This window comes from Gossypium arboreum, chromosome 6 (genome assembly GCF_025698485.1).
Source record: "Gossypium arboreum isolate Shixiya-1 chromosome 6, ASM2569848v2, whole genome shotgun sequence".
Classification (NCBI taxonomy): domain Eukaryota; kingdom Viridiplantae; phylum Streptophyta; class Magnoliopsida; order Malvales; family Malvaceae; genus Gossypium; species Gossypium arboreum.
Window position 1 is genome coordinate 118144326 of NC_069075.1, and position 17535 is coordinate 118161860.

At 33.3% G+C, this 17535-nt stretch overlaps 1 protein-coding gene across 2 annotated transcripts; it reads left to right on the forward strand.

Moving 5' to 3' along the window:
* The first annotated feature begins 10437 nt into the window (after positions 1-10437).
* On the forward strand, positions 10438-16529 carry LOC108483574 (3beta-hydroxysteroid-dehydrogenase/decarboxylase). Of its 2 annotated transcripts, none has more exons than XM_017787041.2 (12): positions 10438-10895; positions 10983-11072; positions 11148-11281; positions 11374-11544; positions 11631-11756; positions 11924-12003; positions 12453-12651; positions 13087-13192; positions 14017-14191; positions 14535-14691; positions 15155-15221; positions 15436-15869. In XM_017787041.2, the coding sequence occupies exons 1-12, from the start codon at positions 10664-10666 to the stop codon at positions 15579-15581; spliced, it is 1683 nt and encodes a 560-aa protein (XP_017642530.1). In that variant the 5' UTR covers positions 10438-10663; the 3' UTR covers positions 15582-15869. The 2 variants fall into 2 exon arrangements, with proteins under 2 accessions (XP_017642530.1, XP_017642531.1); XM_017787042.2 differs by lacking the exon at positions 15436-15869 and adding an exon at positions 16081-16529 and having other exon boundaries at positions 10444-10895.
* The last annotated feature ends 1006 nt before the right edge of the window (positions 16530-17535 follow it).

Consider the following 17535-nt stretch of genomic DNA (forward strand, 5'->3'; position numbering starts at 1 on the left):
TTTTTTTTTTTTTTAGGAAAAAACAAAGCAGAGTAACAAACAAGTCACCTTCCTATACACGATTTGGCTTGCATCATCGTGGAGCACTCACAAAATCTCATCTCGGGGATTACTAATTCATATTTCCCTATGTTGGAGTTTAGCCCCAATTTTGCAAGGCCATCAGTAACACAATAAAGTAATGGCTTTTTTATTTTATTTAATTATTTAATATTTTACTATAAGTTATTTTTAAAATTTTTAATTTTATTGCTTTTATAATTATATTTTTATTTTTCAATTATTTTTAAAATGAATCGATTTTTATTATAGATTAGACCAATAATCATTTAAAATGATATAAATTTTATTTTAAAAATCAATACTAATTAATATTAAATGAGTGAACTTTAGAAGATATTACCTATCAATTTTAATGGTAAATATAAATTGTTGGGATTTTAGTCAACTTCAAAAGTAAATTTGTGTTTGGCAGACCTAAAAGATTAGAGTATAAGAAAAGTATAATTGCAGCTTACATATATGATTACACTTCAATGTAAAGAATGCGTACATTTAGTAATGGCCAAACAAAAGTGAATTCGATATATTAAAAGATAAACTGCATCCAAGGTGACTTTAAAATAATATTTATCTTATTTTAATTATTTTTTATTTTAATCATTTTAATTAAGATAACTATTTGAACTAGTCATTGCCATTAAAAATTTCGTTAATCCACTAATAAACTACTGACATGGTATATTAATCAATTGAATGATGACATGTGACACTTTTTTTTTTTTTTACTTTTGACTAAAGCTTAAAGACTTCTCTATAATTATCCTAAAACACTTTTTTTTTTCTCTCTTCTCTTTGTAAACCAAAGCCCCCCACCACCATTTTCTCTTTTCTATTCTTCTACCATTGTTGCCAACAATGACTTAATGTTGGGAAAAACGATAAGTTGAAATGCATGAACTAAATGCTTTTTGTTCGAATTACTCATGCCTGGGGACAATTAAATACAACATATGGTTAGAAAAATATTAATTAACAACTTGAAGAAATTAAAGTTCATTGCAACACAATTAGATCTTCAAGTTATACCTAGTTTTGTTCTATGGAGTAATTGGGTCTGATATAATGTGGAACTCCATTTCTATACCCAGTGAGTTGCCATCCTTCATGCTAGCTTCAAGCTCTACTAGATCTTCATCACTGGTTAATATTGTGATTCAGAAAGTTGGGAGACCTTCAAGCCTTGATGCTAGCATTCATATCAAGGAAGGCCATTGAAGGGTATGTTTCATTCCTAGATCAATTATGTGCAAGGGTTTTATACGAAAGATAATAATTTAACAATAGAATTTTATTAATCAATATGTTCAGAAAATTACAAGCATTTATGACGAAATAACTACATTAAGGGCACAATATCCCAACAAAATTCCTTTCTTTTTTTTCAATGGGTGTTTCTTCATTAATTGCTACTGCCTTACCTTTGTCATTGTTAAAGTTGTGATTCCTATCAAAATTCTTGCTCAAACTAGTTAGATTTTTAAATTCCCTATTGAAATTTTGAGTGAGAAAGGCTAATTGCTATGCGAATCCTCAATGATAGTTTCTCCTTTAGTTGCAACTAAAGATGCTACTTGTAGTGCGATGTTCTTCTCTGTTTTGCCCTTTCTCTTCTTGGTATCTTCGAGATTCATCTCAAAAGTTTGCAAGGAACCAATGAGTTCATCAATCCTTATTGTATCAATGCCATTGGCTCTTCCATAGTGTAACACCCCAAACTTGGTCTAAACGTTATAGCCGAATCCAAAGATGTCACAAGGTAAAATTTTGAAAACAGTGTTATTTAATTCATTTACTTACCAAAACATAATTTACAGCGGAAGTCTTAAAACTGTTATATTTTAGAAATCCTGTTCGTTTTTTAGAAAAACCTTTGTTTTCGTGAAACCATATTTTTCATCATGCATCGCCACGAAGGAGTCAGAAACCGCATCCAAATCCAAAATAAAGACCAACTGTCCGGAGAGTCCCAAAAATTACAAACTCTAAAATGAAATTAGAATTATAAATAAAAACGTAATTGTCTAAGTAAAATAGTTCTCGATCAAGTGGTCACCGCTGAGCCTCTGTCGCACCTACCCGTCTAAGTCTATGGATTACTTGAACAGAACAGACAAACATATATGAGCTTACGTAAACTCAGTGTGTAATCCAACAAAAATAGACATACCATTCATACAGAAATCTCATATATAGTTAGATTCATATTCGGACTTAAGTCTTTTACAGATACAGATAACAGAATAGATCTACGATCAGAAATACAGAATCCTACCCCCATCCTCTACACATCAACTCCGACCATCCCAGCACACCATGTGGGGTTAAAAACACCCACCCATCCTTACACACCATATCGTGCCATTACGACACATGTCAGATAATATGCAGCCAAGTTGCAAGAATATAGGCGATGATCGTCATACAGAACACTTCCTCTACATATACAAATCCCACCCCAGTCAGATACATATAATCAGAATAATCATGCTCACATGCTCATATATATTTATCAGATATATATATTTACATCAGACTAACCAGACATGCATAACAATATCATATTCAAAGTAGAATATCAGGCTAACAGATCACATAGTTTAAGGGTTTGGTTAGCCCTTACCGACCCTACAGTAAACCCACAGTCGATCGGAACGACCCATGTGACCTTAAGGAAAATTTTAGAAATATGGGTCCACACGCCCAGATTGGCCTTGCCCGTGTGGCCTATACGCCCAACTTGGCCTAGCCCATGTGGCCCACACGGCTACACTCACACCACCACACGGTCGTGTCTTATGCACGGTCATGCCCTTGGCAAACACACAGCCGTGTTTGGCACACTGCCAGGCACACGCCCATATGGCGTCGACAGATTGGTTTTTCGGCTTTTGTCGAAGTTTATTTTTCTACGTTTTGGAAACACATTTGGTGCTTTTTTTATGCGAAACCACTCCCGAGCCTTCCAAAACCTAAAAACAAAGTACCCCACATCTTTTAGCAACTAATTTACAAGTCTAAAATGATTTACCCAAATACACAAAATCAATTTACCGCTAACAAAAATGACCACAACCTTGAATCAAGTCGTTGAAGTGAGATTTTTCGCCTTACAACCTTCTTCTAATCACAGAATTCATCACTTAGCCACCATAGACTAACATTGCTAAACCAAACCAAAAGTTAAAGGCTGTAAAATCACTTACCAGCTAAATAAAGAACCAGGAAACCGCAGAAACGGTGATTAAACGCAGGATTCACAATCTGAATCAAAGGAAACAAAAGAAAGTTTACCGAAAGGAGAAAAATGTCAGAAAAGGGAAAAGGGAAAAAATTGACGTTAAAACTTTTGGGGATTTTTGGAGGTGAGAGAAAAGATAACAAATAAAAATAAAATAAAATAAAAAAGATTTAAAATCTCTCAATATCCCACTAAATCCACCACTAACCAATAACTACCTACTCACACAGACTTTCAACTCTATCCAAGCTCTCACAGTTAACCGAAGTAAAAACTATCACTCATGCTTATACAGGGACTTGAACACAAGACCTCTAATACATTAACTCCCTTATCACTTAAACTAGTAGGCTCATTCTGATATGGGTTAACAAACATTAAACAAGGGCAAGGCTTAAATCTAAAATAACAAAATTTGACAAAAGTGGGACTTGAACCTAAAACCTCACACACACACCCAGTACACTTAACCACTGAAACAGATACTCATTTATGTCAAGTATTTACAGAAGTAGAAATAAATTATTCAAGGTATTACACATAGTAATCATCTTAATCGCAAATTGTTCAAGTAATGACCTCAATAATTTTTGACCAACTTGGTGTTAAACACTCTTCACCAAGAGCAAATGCCTAGTCTTTAAATTCACACAATTTTGCATAAAACTCATATAAGGACTCATCATTCAACAATCTTATAGTTTTAAACTTTGTTGTCAACATTTGAAGTTGGGATTGCTTGACAGTATTGATGCATTCATATGTAGTTTCAATAAGCAATAGTGCACTTAGAGATACATTTTAACTCTTGAAGGCCCATATCATTAAAGGTTGCATTGATGGATTTTGATTTTGTATTTTCCATCTTACGTTCTTCAATAGTCCAAGTTATTTTTAGTTTAGGAGTCTTCACTCTTACATCAGTTGTAAAGGGCTCCCAACTAGTTAATATAAAACTCCAAGCTCTGTCATCCATACACTTGTTAAACACCCTTATTATTACCTTGTAGTAGGTGTAGTCAGAACCATAGACATAAGGGTCTTGAAACCAATATTCCTTCCATCTCTTATGTGATTCAACAATAGGCTCTTAACTTAGTTTGTCAAGTGTCTAGCTTTGATACCCATTGAAAGTGCACTTAATTTACCTACCACTTGCAACTTGTGGAAATAATTGGAAGTGTAAAAGTAAATATGGAAACATAAGTTTGTTACATAGTTCAAAAAACTATCCTACGTCTACAGGTCCTAAAGAGTAATCCTTTATGAAACTACAATACATTGATTTAAGTTTAACTAAATCACCAAGTTGCAACCTTACCACTATACATTAACTAGATCACTCTTCCTACTATGATTTTCCCCATGAAAAACTAGTTATAAATTGACCATGGAGAACAATTTGTTTACAAAGAATTTGCACTAAAATAAGTTCTTAACAATGAACAATTAAGTGCTCTTAACCTCTTATCTTAATAAAATAAGTAAGCCTTCCATATATAAGCATTAGTGAACTTCAATCTTCTTAAAGTCGTGTTCGAGTAAGTCTTCAATATGGCATCAAATAACAGAGATCTTTTAGGAATAAACTTCTTTTAGAAATAGGATTTTTTTTAATTAAGCAAATCATATCACACTAAAAGCCTTCAAGAAGTCCTTGCTTGACTTGATTTTCTTCAAAATTCAATTCAAGTAATTGTTACTAATAATCTTCAAAATTATGTAAAACAAAGTCTATTTTTTTATTAAAAGGATGTCAACAAATATGGCATATTGAACAACAATCCCATTGTAAGACAAATTACAGCTGGTGTTGCATCTGATATGTGCAAATAGATAAGTAAAATTTTCTAAATTTCAAATGCAATCATTAAAACTTGTGTTTGGTAGGCTTAAAAGATTAGAGTATGAGTGGAAGAAAAATAAGTATAATTGCAATTTACCTAAGATTAGACAAAATGAAAGAATACGTAGGCTACATTTAATAAAAATTGAAATGGAAAATCTCGGAAAGAGTTTGCTCCGAATGTAAAGACTTGTTTAGTTTGGTATATTAAAAAACAGACTTTGAATCTGATGGTACATTTTATAGTCATTTCATACTTATTCATTGCATCAGCTACAAACAACTCAAAAACTAAAAATAGAGATAGAAACATAAATTAATATTTACTAAATTAATCAAAATATAAAAAGACATAAATATTTAAAATAATATTTGTTATTTTGTAAAAATAATGGGTTTTTTTGGTAATCTTACAATTGAATTGTAATCTGAAACTTTTAAATAGCATAGAATATTAATATTATTACTAATAATATTATTTTTTTAGGGTAAATTACACCAACAATCATTCAACTTTGGAGTAGCTGACAAAACAGTCACTCAAGTTTCAATGCAGTCACTTAAATTTCGGAAAATAACAAAACAGTCACCACTAAACCATTTTTCGTTACAAACGTAACGGAGGTACCACTTTTTGTTACAGACTTCCATTTTCTATCCCCCTCTACCATCCCTTTCCCTCTTCCTTACCATCCCTCCCCCTACTCTGATTCTCTCTACTTCTGGCCTTTTTCCTACCATATCTCTTCCTACTCTAATTCTTTTCCTCTTACATCACCGTCCCTTTGCCAACCCTCTTCCCCTACTCTGATTCTTTCCCTCTCCCTCATTGTAAGAAAAGAAAAAGACCCAACCATCATATATAGAACATTTGAGTTAAAAAACGTAGGAGACTCGATAAAACCAACTATGATGGATGAAAAATAGTGACAAATAACAAAAAGCTTGTCCCAAGCAGAAATGAACATTGCTAAGAAAAAACACCAGAAACCCAATAAACTAAAACCTTTACGAGGAAGGAAGAAAAGATTCCCTAAAATCCAGAACCTAGCAGCGGCTATATTCTTAGGGAACTCCAGCCATGAAGAAACCAACACTCATTATTGGGATTCAAAACCTGGTAACAAATCTCTGATGTAAAGAGACCTATAAAAAAGAAAAAATGAGAACAGTCGTATTCCCTAAAAAAGGGGACTGGGTACTAGACAATTGAAGACCCATAGCTGATGGACCCAAAAACTACACAAATTGCTAATACTAACAAAGGCTATTCTAAAGCATCTCAAAGGGTTAAAACCCGAGTTGTTGATGATCCTATCCTGCAACATCGTTAGAAAATGATATCACACCTCCATAGGTACTCCACTAGCAGGTCAACTGCACCACTGTTGATTGCCTTGCATTGCTATAGATTTAATTTCAAGAGGGTTTGACCCAATTTTCCAAGTGATGGCAAGCTTTTGTCAGAGAATAGATTGCAAACCAACATTTTAGGTGATTTCTACTGGTAGGGGAGAGGGAAAGAATTAGAGTAGGGGAGGGATGGTAGGGAGAGGGAGAGGGATGGGAGAGAGGGATGGAAAATGGAAGTCTGTAAAAGAAAATGGTACCTCTATTACGTCTGTAACAGAAAAGGGTTAGTGGTGACTGTTTTGTCATTTTCAAAAGTTGAGTGACTAAATTGAAACATGAGTGACTGTTTTGTCAGCTACCCTAAAGTTAAGTGACTATTGGTGTAATTTACCCCTTTTTTTACTGTTAGTATCAAACTATAACTAGCTTACTATATGAGTGAAAAAAAATTGTATAACAAATATCTTTATAAAATTTCATATTAAAAACAAATAAGAGTTTGGTTGAAGTAGTAAAGCGGAGGTTTGAAAACTGTTAAAGCTTGTGTTTGAATACCACCATAAATTTATTCTAATTTTTATAGATTTTATGTAAATAAAAAAAACAAAAACACAATTATTATTTTATAAAGATATAATGACTTATTTGGTCTTTCACCTTTATAAAAAAAATCATTTTAGCCTTCTATTTAAATTTTCACATCTTTTAGCCATTGTACTTGCATTGCTTGTCAAATCATCCAAAATAGATAAAAAGGTTAAAGTTTGTTAACTTTATTAACGTGGCATACATGTGTATTACCATGTGAATGTCACGTAAGCAATTAATTAATTTTTTAAATTTAAATTTCTAAAAAAATCATTCCAAAATAGATGGAAAAGTTAAAGTTTGTTAACTTTGCTAATGTAGCATCCACCTGACAGTCCATGTGTATGCCCGTTAGCAATTAATTAATTTATTAATATTAAAAATATTTAAAAATTTAAAATTAATATTAAAAATTAACTAATTGATTATGTGACATCCGCATAACAATATACGTATATGTCACGCCCCTAAAATTAACAAACTTTAGTTTTTCCATCCATTTTTTATAAGGTTGTTGCCCTTTTATAAAAGAGAGTTTTTAGCCATTTAGATTAACTACGACAACTTATTATTATTATTATTATTATTATTATTATTATTATTAAAATAGTCACTTTTGTTTATCTCAAGTTACATTTTATTCGCTTATATTTGAAATGTTATGTTTTAGTCACTTACGTTATCTTGTTGTAATATTTTAGTCACTGAGCGTTAATTATTGTTAACAGTGTAACGGTAAGCTGAAGTGGTATATTAAATCATCATTTCAAATGAAAATTTTAGGTTAAATTATACAATTGATCCCTATATTTTTTTTTGTTTTGAGCAATTTAATTTTTTCTTTTATGTTCTTTGAACCTTTTTTTTCTTTTCTTTTTTTCCATTCTCTTCTTCTTCTCCCTTTGTTCTCCTCCTTTCTCTATTTCTTTTAACATAGTTTTTCTATGTTTTCATTTGTTAAAACTAGTCCCAATACTTTTATATTTTTGAACAATTTATTTTTTTCTTTTTATTTCTTTATTTTCCTTTTCTTCTTCCCCTTTATTTTTCTCTCTTATCATATTTTTCAATGTAGAAACATAATCTTTGCCCACCAAATAAACTAAGTCCTTGTTTCTTTCACATGATTCCTAAATTGAATTTCACTCAAAACCGAATATCAATAATTCTTAATCAAATCTCGATTTGAATATAACCTAATTTTGAAACTAAAATTGGATCCAACTAATCAATATAAAAAACAATATCCTTAATCAAATCTAAACATAAATTGAATTCTTTATATTCAATTTTTTCCATTCAAACTTTTACGAATCATGTAAATTATTCATTTCCTTTTCTTTTATTTTCTAACAAATAAAATTAAGCAAACGATAAAATTGATCCAAACCTTCTTGGATATTCCCAAGTAAGCATGATTGCAAGCCAAACATGAATTAAGCGAAGAGAGAAAAGGAGAATGGAACCAAGCTGGTTTGCATAAAGTTGAGGGTAAGTTTCATATGGTGGTCGTTTTAGTCATTGAGAGTGTAGAGCTCGTTTGAAGAATCCGTGAAACAACATAGTTTCAAGAGGGCGAGAATGTTGTAGGTAAGATAGATAAGGTGGTTGTGGGGGTGGTTAGGAGGTTAAAGGAACGGGCTTGGAAAACTTTATTGAGGATGAACTGCCGTAAGTCATGATTGGCGAGGTTTTCGAGTGAGGCGAGCTTGTGGACTAGGTCATTGAAAGATCTAAATTGGTTTGTTAAAGCGATGATAGACGATGAGGGTTTGTAATTGTAGGGTGAGAATATACGAAGTGTTGGGGACTGATCCTATATGCAACGAAGTAGTAAAAGTAGAAAAGAACAAACACAAATAGTTTACATGGAAAACCCTTAAAGAGGGAAAAACCACGGGAAAATGAGGCTTCAACTTTTCACTAAATGAGTAAACAGACGAGTGTACAATATGAAGAAAATAAACCTAAAAGTACTAAACGTACAATACCCAAAACCCCGAATATAAAGCTTAAAATTTGAAAGAACAAATCAGTAAACAAAACCCTAAATCTTATAAAGTACTTACAAACAGGGTATAAAATACTCTCGGTAATTACCACAAAACTCTCACCCAAACTCATATGCGACTACATCTTGTCGCCCTCAAAGAAAAACCCTTTGTTGATTGGCCTATCAAAATAGGGATATAATAACCCCTTTAAATAGGACACAACTAGAGTCCTAATATGACTATAATATTCCTAGAATAATCAAAGTTTAATTAAAGAATAAATAGTAGAGTTTAACTAGGAGAAGAAAACCCAATTGAATTTGGGAACACATCACCAAGTCGCGACATTGTTTTCCTCTCGTTGGGACGTCGTTTGTCACGTCATCACGACGCCGTCTCGTAAATATGAGGCACACCCACACGAAGCAAGTGTTATTTTGGTTTCAACGTTCGCCTTTTCTTTTTTCATAAACATAAAACAGTTTTAACAAATGGAAAATATAGAAAACTACGTTAAAAGAGAGAGAGAGGAGGGATGAAAATAGAGGAGAATGGAAAAAAGAAAAAAAAGGAAAGTTAAAAGAATATAAAAGAAAAAAATAGATTACTCAAAACAAAAAAAATATGAGGATCAATTGTATACTTTAACTTAAAATTTTTGTTTGAAATGATAATTTAACGTGCCACGTTAGCTTACCCTTAAACCGTTAATGGCAATTTACAACCCAGTGACTATAATATTCCTAGAATAATCAGAGTTTAATTAAAGAATAAATAGTAGAGTTTAACTAGGAGAAGAAAACCCAATTGAATTTGGGAACACGTCACCACGTCGCGACATTGTTTTCCTCTCGTTGGGACGTCGTTTGTCACGTCATCACGACACCGTCTCGTAAATATGAGGCACACCCTCACGAAGCAAGTGTTATTTTGGTTTCAACGTTCGCCTTTTCTTTTTTCATAAACATAAAACAGTTTTAATAAATGGAAAATATAGAAAAACTACGTTAAAAGAGAGAGAGAGGGAGGGGATGAAAACAGAGGGAGAATGGAAAAAAAAGAAAAAAAAAAGGAAAGTTAAAAGAATATAAAAGAAAAAAATAGATTACTCAAAACAAAAAAAAATATGAGGATCAATTGTATACTTTAACTTAAAATTTTTGTTTGAAATGATGATTTAACGTGCCATGTTAGCTTACCCTTAAACCGTTAACGGCAATTTACAACTCAGTGACTAAAATATTATAACACGTTAATATAAGTGATTAAAACGTAATATTTCAAACATAAATGACTAAAATATAATTTTAAATAACAAAAGTGTCTATATTAATAGTTTTCTCATTATTCTTATTATATATTAAAAGGAAAACGGGTAAAATAAAATGAGAAAAGAATCAGCCAGGAAGGGCCTGCTGCCTCGTTCGCTGGCTCACAACTCACAAGTCACAGGTTACAGAGTTCACTCTTCTCAAGTTCAGATCGAGATCTCTCAAATTGTCCGACTCTCCAATTCCCCTTATTGTTAGCTCCTCGTCTCCTTCTTTTATATTTCCAGCTGCTGCGAAATTTTGGGGCAAAATGTCGGGCGAGGAGAGATGGTGCGTGGTAACGGGCGGCAGAGGATTCGCCGCTCGTCATTTGGTCGAAATGTTAATAAAATACGATATGTTCGCTGTTCGAATTGCCGACTTGCCTTCTAAAATTGACCTCCAATCGCACGAGGAGAATGGACTTCTCGGCCAAGCTTTACGGTCCGGTCGTGCTCAGTACGTCTCCACTGATCTTCGCCATAAAGCTCAAGTACTCAAAGGTCTCTATTACTTCAAAAAACCGCATTATTTTCAGTCGATTTATAAGTAACACTCATTTTGGAACTGTTTTTTAATTGTCTATGTAGCTTTGGAAGGAGTCGAGGTTGTTTTCCATATGGCGGCTCCTAATTCGTCGATTAATAATTATCAGCTTCAACATTCGGTTAATGTTCAAGGTATCTTTTAGTGTTTCGGAATTTATTTCAATTTCTCTTTTTTTATATATATATATCTTTTACTGCAATCTGCAGGTACTAAAAATGTTATTGAGGCTTGCACTGAACTTAAAGTGAAAAGGCTTATCTATACGAGTTCCCCGAGTGTTGTTTTCGATGGGATTCACGCAATCTTTAATGGGAATGAATCCTTGCCTTATCCAGATAAAGTACTAATTTCAATCAATTTGCTTTTCTTTAAGTAGGATTTGGTATATGTTTTTTAATTGTTTGCAATTGATTCACTATTTCATTTTTTCAGCATAATGATTCATACTCAGCTACAAAGGCGTTGGGAGAGGCATTGGTCGTCAAGTCAAATGGAGTTAACGGGCTTCTAACTTGTTGCATACGTCCTAGCAGTATTTTTGGCCCTGGAGATGGGTTGTTGGTTCCATCTTTGGTTGCGGCAGCCAGAGCAGGGAAATCCAAGGTGGTTATGTGACTTTTTGTCATTATTTTTCATAGTGTATGCCTCTTTGTTGTGTCTTCTTATTTGTTTTTGTTTTAACTGATTAGTTCATAATTGGTGATGGCAACAATGTATATGATTTCACTTATGTTGAGAATGTGGCTCATGCTCATATTTGTGCTGAACGAGCTCTAGCATCTGGAGGAGAAGTTGCAGAAAAAGCTGCAGGGAAGGTACTCTTTTAATTGCCTTCTGCTTTTGTAATCTGTATTTGCTATCAAATGGAAATGAAGTTTAGTGTGCAAGACATAGTTTGCTTTACCTATCTGGAGATTGGTTTTAGTATTCTGTTGCTAAAGTCAATTCCTTGCTTGATAATGGTTATATGATAATTTGGCAGGCATATTTTATAACCAATTTGGAGCCTATCAAGTTTTGGGAGTTTGTTTCTCTAATACTTGAAGGTCTTGGCTATCAGAGGTACTCTTCTTTCTCCATTTTGATTTCTAGATTAGCTTCAACCCTTTTTCTTTTAAGCTAATGCTGATACCATGTTCATGTTATCTCTTTGTAAAAGCAAGTCATAGGTAACTTTCTCAAGATCCAGGTTGATTATTCAGGATTAGCACTTTTTTCTGAGATTGCTAACTTTTGTTGCATCTTTCTTTCCCATTACACCCTTCAAATCATAAAAGTTTCGGATAAGCCGAAAGATTGCATATTAGTATGTTTTACTATGCTATTTTTGTTAATTTTGTTTTATTTTTATTTTGAGGCTGTGCACTAAGGCACTTTTTTGCAGATTATGTGTATTCTTAATCTGTTTCTGTTTATCATATTAATTTCCAATTCCATTTCCCTCTGGTGGAAACTTAGGAAATAAAGATAGTTTTGAAACTGCCCATATTCTGAACTGCTGTACTTTTTAGGCCAAAAATAAAGATTCCTGCCATTGTTGTAATGCCAATTGCACATATTGTGGAGTGGACATATCGGCTATTAGGCCCATATGGTATGAAGGTTCCACAGTTGACACCTTCAAGAGTTAGAATTCTGACTTGCAGCAGATCATTTGATTGTTCGAGAGCAAAGGATCAGATTGGCTATACACCAATTGTCTCACTCGAGGTTCTATCATGTTTTGACCTCTCTTGTACTTAATTGCAGCATTTTTTTACCATTAGGTTTAATTACGTTTATGACTTTGAACTGAGAGACTGATGTGTATCTGACAATATAAAATGAAACTACACTAGTTTGCAACTAGGTTTATCATTACTTCTAGACTTCTCAGTTAAGTAATTTCCCCATTGTTGGCTGTTCCATCATGATGGGAGTGACCTGTGTATTTGACCAGCTTCATGCTTCTACTCTAAGTTCAGCATATTGTACCAGATGGAATTGTGGTTTTAAACTGGAAGTATTGGACAACATAGACTTTTGAATGCTTTTTATTGTCTGTAAAGAGAAATCATCTACAGGCTTCTCCTTTGTATGGACAATATTATACAGTAAATTATTACATTGATGGTTTAATTATGATGTGACTTAATAATGTTGCAGGATGGTCTGCGTAAGACAATTGAGTCGTTCTCACACTTGAGAGCTGAATGTCAACCCAAGAAAGGAGGGCCATCTAAAGCTTCAGTTTATCTTGGACGGGGGAAGGGTACTTTTATTTCTTTCTGCTTCTTTTATGATGCCTGACTGTGCTTATGTAATGTACCGTACACATCCTCACAAGTCAAAATTTTGGAAGTTATAGTAAATTCAACTTGATTAGGCTTGTTGAGTAATTCTTATACAATTTATTTGAAAGGCTCTAAATATTGATGGAGCAGAAATATCTTTCTTTTTGTTCTTTTTTTTTTGGGGGGTAAGAAAAAGAACATTTCCCGTCATGACATACTCTTTCTCTGCAATACCATGTTGCAGCATTGTTCACATTTCTGTTGGTTGTGTTGTTACGGGTCTCTGTGTTGTTTTTCAGTTCTTTTCTTTCTTCTATTTTGGAGGGTCAAAATTAAAATTGTTTAAGGGTTAGGATTTAAGACTTAGGATGTAATCTTAATATACTTTAAGGTGGTTTCGTTGATATAATTAAATTGAGATTCCTGTTTTATGGAAACCAGGAAGAGAAGCCTTTCGGCTTACTGCTTTGCCGTTTATTCTCTTTCTTTACTAGTTGAATATTTTTGTTTGTTTTCTCACACAAATTTGTTCCACACAAAGGGAAGCTAATCCCATAATCTTGGACTGCCTGTTGAATTTTATGAAATGAAATAGATGGATTTAGTGAGTTGAAGGTTAAAAGGTGGTTGGGCTAGTTGAGAAAGGGCTGTGCAAATCTTGTACTGAAGCTTTAGATGTGGTATTGAACTGGTAGTACATTGATAATGATGATAATCCATGTTATAAACTTATAATGGAATTGGTATATTAATTCAATGCATGTGCATGGTCTACATCACCTAACCATCTGTGCTTTTGCAGTTGCTGACACACTACTTTGGAAGAATAAAAGGCAGACATTGACAGTGCTGTTAGTAATGGTTGCAATTTACTACAACTTCATTGCTCCGGGTGCTACCATTCTTACCACAGTTTCAAAGCTTCTCTTGTTGTTACTAATTTTCTTGTTTATCCATGGCAGTTTACCGAATAAAATGTAAGCATACCCTCTCATTTTAAGCTGGCAATATGTCAATCTATTCTTTTCTTACAGTCGCAAGTTCTTAAAAAGGAAATTATTATATTCCAATTTATTCGAATTGCCAAAATTTTGTAATGTCGTTCGCTCGCAAGAGCATCTGATTAGCCTTTTCTAAAAAAAGGAAAGATTACCATAATCTTGGTCTCAATGAAATAAAAATTGTATGCTGTGGAGTCACCCACATAGCTAGATTTTATGTATTCTGGATCTTATTTTTTTATTGCTGGCTAAACAAGAAAATTCCCTAATGCTGAGCACAATAACTGCTGTATGTAAATGATATTTTCTAATGGTGCAGATTGGGATATACAGTAGAGAAAATTCCAGCGTCAAATTTCCACTTATCAGAAGAGAAATCACGGGACGTTGTTATGTCAATGGCTTCATCCTGGAACGGTCTTGTTAATGTTTTGAAGTCTCTTTGCAAGGGGAAGGACTGGATACTTTTCCTCAAGGTATTATCATTCTCTTAGTTTGCTTCTTATTTATGTGCTTTCAAATATGTTCTCTAGTACCAGAACCTTTCCTCTTTCTAATCTTGAATACTATAAAATTGCACGTCATGAAAAGCTGTGTATGACAATGCAACATCTGGACTTATCATTTCTGTTGCAAGTTCATACTCTCTTAGATAAATGGTGAATGATCGATTACTAAACCAAGACTGGATCCTCAATTCTTTGCCTTGGAGATCCAAAGTACATACATGATAGGTTCAATCTATTAAACATGAGCTCATGTGCCTAAACCACCAACCCTTTCTATCTCTTCCATTTCTCCGCTAGCCAAATGGCCAGTACTTATGCTTCCATTATTAGACATAGTTTATAAATGTGTCTTGTTTTCATTGTGAAATGGCAACAAAAATTACGGTGGCTGTAATCATTTGACATAGCTTTTTCTCTGGCAATGAAACAGGTGGTTTTTTCTTTACTGCTGCTTAGCTTCATTGGAGCCCTGCCATTTCGGACTATTTTTTTCATAGGTTCTCTCTCTCTCTCTTTCTCTCTCTCGTGGACACACACACACACTGCGATTGTGTCGCCTGTCCTATATAAAATAACCTGAAATTCCTAATGATTATGCTTAGATATTTTATCACTTGAAGTTCTGGACAAAACATTGTCATCAGCATATTTCCTTCGATAAGCTCTTTGTTTTATAATTTTCTCACTGCAACTGAAAACGTATTATTGCAGGACTTCCACTTGCCTTTATAGCTTTCTATGTATATGACAAAAAAGAGCAAGAAATTGATGCTTTCATTCTAGAAACTTTCTCAATGGGATGCAAATTGAAATCTGGTATTGCCAGGAAATTGGTGGCCTCCAAGAAGAAGGAATGATAGTATACTAGAATTGGAATTTGGAGCCCCAATTTTCCTTAAGATGAGAAAAAAAGAGGGGAGAGCTCTTTTCGAGGATTTTAAGCATTTGGACCATTGTTACTTGTATTGTAGGCATTTCACTTTGAGACCCCTTCATATCACTTGTATGTATTCCATGGGAATGTTTGATACGTTTTCCTTTTTGGATTGTATACTGAAGTTTGGTTTGGGTTAGTGTACTCTGTGTGTGTTGGTTTGATGAATAAAAAAACAACTAGACTTGGTTATCTTTGTCTTTTATCAAAAGGTGTTTTTGGTTGTGAAATCCAGGAACGTATTTTTAAGAGGATAGAGTTGCTTGACAGTAGACTCACTCAATAAATTGAAAGAAATCAGAAAAGCAAATTTTGGAGGGAATTCTATTAAGTGGGTTTGCAGTGAGAAAATGATATTCGAAAACCACTTCCTTCCAATACTATTTCCGGTTAATGCTATTAATTAATTAATTCATTTGCAGGGAGCTACCAACACTAACCATGATGTCACAGTCAACATCAATCCTATGGTGAATGAAAGAGGAAAGACAGGAACATGCACATAGTGACACAACAACAACATCCAATGATGGACATGGTATCCCAAGACCAACCAGAAAAATACCCAAACTTAAGAAATGTTGGACAAATCTTTTTGAAATCACAAAGCAGGATCAAGTTTGTTCTTGGTTACGCAAAAATCAGGTTACAGACTTGTGTCTTAACCAACCAAAACAGACACAACCTTAAAAGTTAATATTGAATTGGTCCAACAACAGTGGCGGATCTTCATGCTTGACTTTGGGGATCAGTATTTTATTATTTATATGTAGTTTTCTACTATTAAAAAATTTACATTATTTCATACGAGGAAATATATATGAATAACACTTTTGAATTGAATTTGAAGCAGATCTCTCGTATATATATATATATTGGCTTTTGCAATATATTAAAACTATATAAATCAGTTTCTATACCAAGACAATTTAAAAAATAAAAATAAAACCCAAAGCATATTAGCCAAAAATCATTCTCAGGTTTTTCAATTAGAAAGATGACAAAAAGATAAGAAGTATCTGGTTGAACTTGTATGAGAAGTTAATGTTTTAAAAATAAATTTAAGTTACCATGTTTATACTTGGTGACAAACCAATTATTTTATGAATAATAAATAAATAAATTTAATTTAGTATTTTAATGTATATAACAACAAAGGGGGATATTTTTGAGAATCCAAAGCATTGGAGAATGGTCCACTAAAAGCCTGCAGTCTTCTTTCAAAGAATTGGGACACGGGGCAGCGTGTGATCAAAGCAATAAAGGATTTTGTTTAGATCATCGGGGACACTAACTTTTACTCGAAAAAGAGCACAGTTACTTTGGTTAAGAAAACGAATGGACGTTGATTAAGGTATGAACTTTTTTGAGAATGTTCTTAAGGTATGTGAACTTTGGTTAAGGAAACGAAAGGTATATTACTATTTCGCGAATCTTAGAAAATAAAATTGAACACGTCAACTCAAGCATACATGAAACTTGAATCAACTCGTTACCAATATTACATGATAAAATGCTTTGGTTTAAAAGAAAATGAGGTTAATGAAACTTTTAATGGCTAAAGTTCTCACTTAGACACAATTTTCTTTTTAAGAATCTTCTCAAGGTATATCTCACCTATGGTTGCTTTAAATTATTTTATTAGTATTAAAATTCCTTTCTCAACATGTGGCTCCAGCGACTGAAGTCGCTAAACTATAAGCCTTCTACTGAGAACTGGATGACATAGGACTGCCTGCTGTGCATCTTATGCTCCATAGGGGATCCAAACAAATAAGGTTTTGTTTTCAAAAACACACCCCTAAGTCTATCCCGTTTCCACCTGGCTCCAATCAATACCTAATTTATATATTTTCAAAAGATAAGTATATATTAAA

What these genes read in the sequence shown, in the direction of transcription:
- LOC108483574 (XM_017787041.2), top strand. Translation starts at nt 10,664, where the DNA reads ATGTCGGGCGAGGAGAGATGGTGCGTGGTAACGGGCGGCAGAGGATTC. An exon ending in CCTTGCCTTATCCAGATAAA is followed by an intron (nt 11,282 to 11,373) that starts GTACTAATTTCA and finishes TCATTTTTTCAG; the next exon opens with CATAATGATTCATACTCAGC. An exon ending in GGCAGTTTACCGAATAAAAT is followed by an intron (nt 14,192 to 14,534) that starts GTAAGCATACCC and finishes CTAATGGTGCAG; the next exon opens with ATTGGGATATACAGTAGAGA.